The sequence below is a fragment of the Pyxicephalus adspersus genome, chromosome 3 (genome assembly GCF_032062135.1).
Source record: "Pyxicephalus adspersus chromosome 3, UCB_Pads_2.0, whole genome shotgun sequence".
In the NCBI taxonomy this organism is placed as follows: Eukaryota; Metazoa; Chordata; class Amphibia; order Anura; family Pyxicephalidae; genus Pyxicephalus; species Pyxicephalus adspersus.
The window spans coordinates 111266034-111273501 of record NC_092860.1 but is presented as its reverse complement, the minus strand read 5'-3'; the positions used below and the strand labels follow the sequence as shown (position 1 = coordinate 111273501).

Here is a 7468-nt window from a genome sequence, read left to right as displayed (position 1 = left end):
GCTGTAAAATTTCTTCACACCCAAAAATAAGGAATCAAAAAGATCTGTGCAAATTTATACCAACATCATTATAAATAACAATCAAATCAGGTTTCTTTTATTTCTATAAAAAAAAAATTTGGGAGCCTATTCCATTGTAATACCCCAGCCCCATTCGCAACTTATTCTTCAAATTTTAAATTACCATTTAAAAAAAAAAATACAACTTTGTCTAACAACAGTACTGGCAGATTCTCCTAAGAGTGCTCCAATATATAAATAGTGCATAAACCCAACATTTGGGCCGCTTTAAAAAAAAGCAGCAATTAAAACTGTACAGTACACGTATGCACAGACATACACACACACACACACTTTACAGGTTATTCACATAGCTTACAAAGCATCTTTTATGTGAAAATAGGGCTCCTACACGTCTACACATGTGGCATCAGAAAATTTTTATACTTCATGTACAGAATGTATCATTTCCATAAAAATTCACCTCACCAATATACACATGACTTCATATCCTTCTTAATATTGACATTGTCTAGTCAGCCCCAGTATCACCAATTGCTGGATGATAGAAAAGCAGCTTTTGTTTTCTCCTTTGTAACAGTTAGGAAGCAAAACAAAATCACAAATCATAGGAACATCCAGATAGCTGCTGCTCAATGCAGAACAACTCTGCACAATACTTCAACCTATTGTAATCTTCAGCGGCTGCTGTGCTTTAGTGCAGAAGAAAAGCCTTGAGTTTTCTCTGCTACAGCTTGCAGTCAGAAGCAAGGGAGGCCATGAAGCTACACTTCACTTTATACCTGCTCATTCTTAAGACAATCAATGAGAGCTCCTCACTTGAATCATAAAGGCTTATCAATAACTGTTACACCTACAAATAAAGAGAAAAAAAAACACTATTAGACCAGTGATAAGGGAATATATGTAAATTACCTTTACCTGCAGTCCGCTTCCTACTCACATACCCCATGCATATAGTTTAAAAAACAAGGCAATCTATTATTTGAGAAGATAGACTTGTGGGTCAATGCATCCATTTATAAAGAACTTCCCATACGAGTTTTGAGTTCTGCCAAGTCTGGTCAGTTTCCTTGAATAGGTGATAAAACAGCTGTACTAGGGCGCCTCATTTATTATGGTTCTATAGAAACAGTAGAAGCATTTCAGAGTGATAAGAAGGTATGCGCTACTGGTTAAAATAATAGATTGCTCTTACTATAGTATAACATTTTAGGTGTTTAAAAGGTGATATAAAAATGCAGATACAAACACTTGTTATTTTCGGAGTGAGGTAGAGAGGCCTATTTATTAATGCAGTGCCGACAGGCTTAAGGATTTCTATTCCTATTGCTAACAGATTGTAGAAATGGGCCCATTCCATTCCAACAGACGGGCTTCATGTTTCTTTCAATTTTATTTGTGCATTTTGTTTGTCTCTCACTCAGAATAAATGGAGATCAGAAGCAGCTAAACTTTATGTACTTAATTTTGCTAATAGGCACTCAGGGAGACTAATCTAAACATCAAAATATTGTAGGCTAAAAAACAATAAATGATATTGTAACAAACCCACATGTGTCTCCCATCCTTCCCCTCTTATGTCATGTACAATATACCAGGCTCAGAAGCTGTTCCAAATACTTATCATAATGCCAAACAAAAGTATCCTCACTCTATAGCAATGAATAAAATGTTTTACTGTACTTTCAAATAGGAGTTTGTCAGGAGCCTAGAGTTCTACCTACTGAAGGGTAATATAAAATACTTGCAATATGCAATATTTACTCACTAAAATATATCTAAACTCAGAACAAAAATGTAATGAACGGAGTTGATAATTTCATAGATGTGGGATTGTATTTTTTTTTTTGGGGCGGGGGAAGGTAACATTAAGAGGTTTTAGGGTTTTGTTCCCCACCTGGTAATTCTGGTAACAACATGCTTCATAGGGTGACAACGATCACTGTACTCTGTCCATGGGGAAGCAGCATTGTTACCCTAATGTTACAATGGGGATTGTGTTCTAACTGCAAAATATCTCTCCCTCATGTCCATAACATTGTGTTGAGGTGTTCTGTAGTTTACAGAAAACAAGGAAGATTGCTTAAAACTGCACAAGACCATACTGGGTTTCTAGCAGGATTGGCAGAAAGAAACTGCCTTCAATTATAAATTTAACAAACCAAAAATGAGTAAACAGAAGTTCATGGAAAAGAGTTGGAGTTGGAGTTTAAATCCAATTATTTAACCTTATATTTATTCCAATATATAAAGATTTTGTACAACAGCTATCCCTATATAGTTTGTGTGGTTTACCTGCATAACTTCTCCCAGTGCTCATACAAGAAGGCAGAAGTATCCACTTGTCAGTCGTTGGGTTATAGAACTCTACAGAAGCCAAATTACAGGATCCATCATCACCTCCAACAACATACAACATTCCATCCACAGCACAGACACCTTAATGAATAAAAATAAAAACAGATAAATAAATAAAAACAGATGAGAAACATTTTTTTATTTGTTAATACAGAGTTTAGGTTAATTGCACATTTCTTTGCTGTGGATTTCCCTACAGGCTCCTATTTGTTTAAATAATAAATAATAAAAAAGCAGCTTTTTGTCAGTTTTGAAAACAGTTGGGAAGGGTAAATCCAGTCAAGTTTAATCATCTCTTTTTCTGTTACAAAAAGTTTCTCCTCGCTTACTGTTGTAATAGTACATTAAAACATGGGGGGAATTATCTCAATAAGGACACAGAGCAGTGAAAGCTGGCAAGAATTCAAGCATTCCATGTACAACCTAAGCAAAAAAAAAAAAATAGCTAAAAGTGGTTTAGGCAAGATATAGTGTCGGTGTATATGATCTATTAGAGACTGCATTACACGGTCACTAGTTGCACCGCCAGTGCTCCTGTCATTCATGCCCCCCAACTCACTGGCCACGGACCGGCACTGATCTGCAGCCTGGAGGTTGGGAAGCTCTGCTCTACAAAACTGTGCAGTTAAGATGTACACCTCAGGGGAAATGTTTACAGGGTTCAATGAACCTTAAAGGAGTAGTTGGGAAGTATTTTCCAAGTTGGGAGTATTTAAGGTTTCATGTAAGCATTTGTTTCACATAACCTGCTTAACCCTGAAAACTTACATTTCCTCCAAAAACTAAGAGCCTGAAAAGCCCAGAGCATCACCATGACCATGGTGGTTTTAGAAGTAGACATATTTTTTTTTCATTTACATTTTTGTCTGTTAAAAGTCTAACTTTGTGCCAACTTACACATGTAATATATTATCACACAACTTGCTCACACATGTTTCTAGTGTCCCAGACTTCACTGAAAGGGTCACTTCTCAAATGATAGGACTGACTGACAAGTAATTAACATGTATAGGTCTACCTCAAAACATAGAATGAGGAGCCATTGTGGCTAAGCTGGTGTACAAAGCTTTTATTTTGTTATTTAAAAATTATTGTATTTATCTTATCTTTACTGAACAAAAGTCAGCTTTTCAAGGTTAAACTGTATTCACAGGCTGATGCTTGTTACACAGTACAGAGTAGAAATGTGCACTCTTGTATACAGTAATCCTGAATGTAATGACAATAAATGTTTGCAATCTGAAATCCTTCCATAGCAATTTTGTTTGCTATTACTGACACACACAAACCTTTGAATCTGTATATCTGCACTTGTAAAACTGCTATAAAACTACTGAACTAAAATGTAATCTAAATAGGAGATGTTTTATATGTATTTATAAATTAGGCAGGCTGGCCATGGAGACCTCTAAATTCTGATTTGCTGCCAACAAAGTTTACACACTATCACTCATTAAATCAAATCAAATGCTTGGTTTTAGGAGATTTTAACATTGGAACATATAGTGCCAATATAGGGCAGACAGACACAGAGGAGAGCTACAAAGTTATGTCTGGGAACTGCTTACCCAACAGGAATTGTTGTTTGGCATTTTGCATGGCAGAGTAGGGATGGGCAGTGAGGAATAACTTTGATGCATTTTGCTATCTTGAACACGTACTGCAGTTTATCGGAACCAAGAATCCCATCATTCAAAAGCTTAGTTTATATATATATAATGGTGTATAGCCACATACAAAGGGTTAACTCCCTTGGTGGTATTGGGGTAACACCGTTTTCACAGTTCAGTTTATTTATTTGTAAGCTATTTGGAGTTGAGCACAGGCATCTAATTACAATTTGATTTTCTTATGCATAAGCTCAGAAGCAGGGGTGCAGGTTGCTCTCTGGATGAGCACACTGCACTTAATTAAGGTCCGTTTAGAGGGACAAAGGTTGAAACATTTGTTTAGGTTTACATAAAACAGGACTATAGGCAGAAAGATCCAAAACAGAGGGGGGAAACACGTCAGATGATTCTTGGCCAGTACAAGTCAAAAGGCTCGTCGCAGACGAGAATCTGACATGTCTACAGAGGCTGTCTGATGTCGTTCATGGATCTGTCCGTCCTGGAGTTGAAAGACTGATTCCACTGACAAAAATGTAGCATGTGTATGTAGCCTAACTACACGGAACCACACAGCTATGTCTCACCAAGGCACTGCCATTGCACATATACATATTCCAAGCTCCCCAAAATGATCAGGAATCCGCACAGGGTGGAGCACTGACCCTAAGCAGGCTGGGGAATTTATAGTCCTCTTGATTAGCAGAGCTGCTTCCTAACTTTTCATTCCTCACACACTGAAACCTGGGACAAATGCACCTCCCACGCTGCACCAAACCACAGACATATCCTGACCTTCTAACACAAGTCATACAATTTATTCTTAACACTTTGTAAGTGGTTTTCATGTATTTTTTTGGCTACTGGGGCTGGGTAACCTTTATATCCCTCTGTGCCTTGCAATGTTTTCATATGGTTCAATGTGTGTGCAAAACTGCAGTAGGTTCAGATACGTGGTATCGCAGGAACTAACATACTACCTGTGTACATAAGATTTTTTTTATATACTTATCTTAATTGTATAAGATTACATGTTTATCTATGTAATGGAAGCACCCACATAAATGCAAATATTTATACCCAACACTGGAACTAGTTCTGCCGCACAGTTCTCTTGCAAATGTTTTACAACTAACCCAATTTTAGGTTAGGTGCACACTAGATGCGCCCCGAGACGAACATTCATAATAGTCTCTGAAGAACGTTTGTCCTAGCTAATCAATGAACAATTGAGCAGGAATGACCACTGTACTTTTCTATAGAGGAGGACATAGCAGGGTGACCCCTCAATTATCCTCCCCACTTCCCTCTCCATGGAGCTAAAGAGTGCTGTGTGTACAGTGCTCTTTCCTAGTGTTCCTGGAAACAATCATGAAAGATCAATTAAAGCAGCATTTATGAAACGTGTGTGCACAGCTTAGATTAGGGTACATGGGGATTGCAGCAGCAAGCTATTGTGCAAGCAGTATTAAAACACTCACACTCATTGGGGACAGAAGTTTTGTGTGATTAGCAAAGTAATGCGGGGGATATTTATAATTTGGAAAATGAAACAATCAATCTAATAGGTTACCATGGTGACCAAACATATTTCCTTTTTATACTGTGGAAATTTAAAGAATGGGCAATTTCTAGGTTTTTCAGTAATTATGCCTAAACTCCTAGACATTTTTTATTAGTACATACCTGCGTTTCTCCTGCACATGTTCATGTCAGCCACCTGCTTCCACATGTTTGTAGATGGATCAAAAACTTCAACACTCTTCCTCACTAAGGGGCCATCATGGCCTCCAACAGCATACAGCAAACCGTTTAAGACACCAACACCTACAAATAGATAACAGGCTTTTAGATTACAGAACTTTTAAAACAAGACCCTTCATGAACAAAAAATTATACCAACAAATAGCAGATAAACAAGTTTCCATTGTTGGCCGGTATCCTAAATTTACATTTATCTCTATCTTTGTAATGTTATAAGAAATATTATTGACTTTGTGTTGTTATCATAATCTCTCATGGAATTGGGATGGGTGACATACAGGAATTCCAAATATCCTTAACGAAAAATATACTGTGTGTGTATGTTTCTTTTAGCAGCCACATATTCTATTACATTTCTGATGACAGAAGAATATACAGCAACTGATTGCTAGGCAGACAATATTGGATAAATGAGGACAGATATGTCAAGATGGACTTTAGTCAATATTAGTGTATGCCTGTCATGGTCAGTCTGTGTCAATGTCACAGTCAAGGTTCTCATGTATGTCACAGTCATAACCACTGTTAACTTACACTTTAAAATGTCAATATCAGTCTGATGTAATTTGTGATTGTGGATTTGAATCTCACAATGGAAAAATGAAGATTAGAATAGTTTTATTTCATGGCTCCCATGTTATTTTTTACTTCAAATTTCCAATAGTTGTCTAACCTCACAATACAGAATATTACAGATGTTATGTGCTACACAGAGGATTTGGGATGTGTACGAAAAAATTTGCTAATTATTGGTAACTAGCTGTATCAAAATGACATACCCTGACCTGTGATATATAGAATACTGTGGGTGTAAAATGGCTGCCAAGTAATTACCACTTAATAGTGCCATGATTTTATCTGCATCGAGCTTTCAAAATCTTTTCCTTGATGCTCCAGTTTTAACCCACAATATACACATTCATGTAAATAAATAGTCAAAAAGAAGGTCTGTCCGAGTGTTGTAGATACATTCTGGGGCAGGGAATTGTAAAAGTCATCAATGTATTGTTTTGTCAACAAATGACTTAAAAATAACATATAAGACATAAATGAATGTAAAAAGGTGTCATATGGGAGACTGCATCATTTTATCTCAATACCTGCACCGCTTCTTCGTGTGCCCATTTCTGATATGTAACTCCATTCATTGGTACTGGGATTATAACATTCAACTGTGCTAAGACACTGTCGTGAAGCTCCATCATAACCACCAACTGCATAAAGCATTCCTAGAAATATATTAACATATCTATATAAAAATCACATTTACACTAAAGTAATCAGGAAAAAAAAAACAATATTGTTTTACCTTTTCACCCTATAGAAAACAGTTTTACATTCAGTTTTTTTATTCTGAAGTTCAGTGCATGAAATTCAGCTGCATGCAACAATTGGCAAAAGATTTTTTCAGACACATTTAAGGTTTGCATTGCATATATCTGTTCTGGTCAAAAGAAAAAAAACCTTGGTATAACAAGGCAGCAGGCACATAGGAGGGCAAAAACAATTGGCTGTACAAAGCCATCAGGTTTGATCAAATCTTCCCCAAGGATCAGTGTACACAGAAGTTTAACCTGAGGCTTTAAAAGACAATGTTTGACCAGGGCCTTTCCTGGAGGCACGTTTTTTTTTATAGATAATGCTCCTTGTAACATTTTAACAATTAAAACGTTTTCCAGCAGTTCAAAGGCAAGTTTTAAAACACTAGTAAAAAT

The 7468-nt window shown here is 36.6% G+C and overlaps 1 protein-coding gene across 1 annotated transcript in view; it reads right to left on the bottom strand.

The window, feature by feature from the left end:
* Positions 1-206: 206 nt before the first annotated feature.
* Positions 207-7468, bottom strand: part of KLHL2 (kelch like family member 2) — a 56685-nt gene continuing 49423 nt past the window's right edge. Inside the window, exons 12-15 of the mRNA XM_072406843.1 lie at positions 6854-6982; positions 5676-5816; positions 2320-2463; positions 207-874 (exon numbers count right to left, since the gene is read on the bottom strand). Of these exons, the coding sequence (XP_072262944.1) occupies positions 846-874; positions 2320-2463; positions 5676-5816; positions 6854-6982 (443 nt within the window). The 3' untranslated portion in view covers positions 207-845. The remainder of the gene's footprint in view (positions 875-2319; positions 2464-5675; positions 5817-6853; positions 6983-7468) is intronic.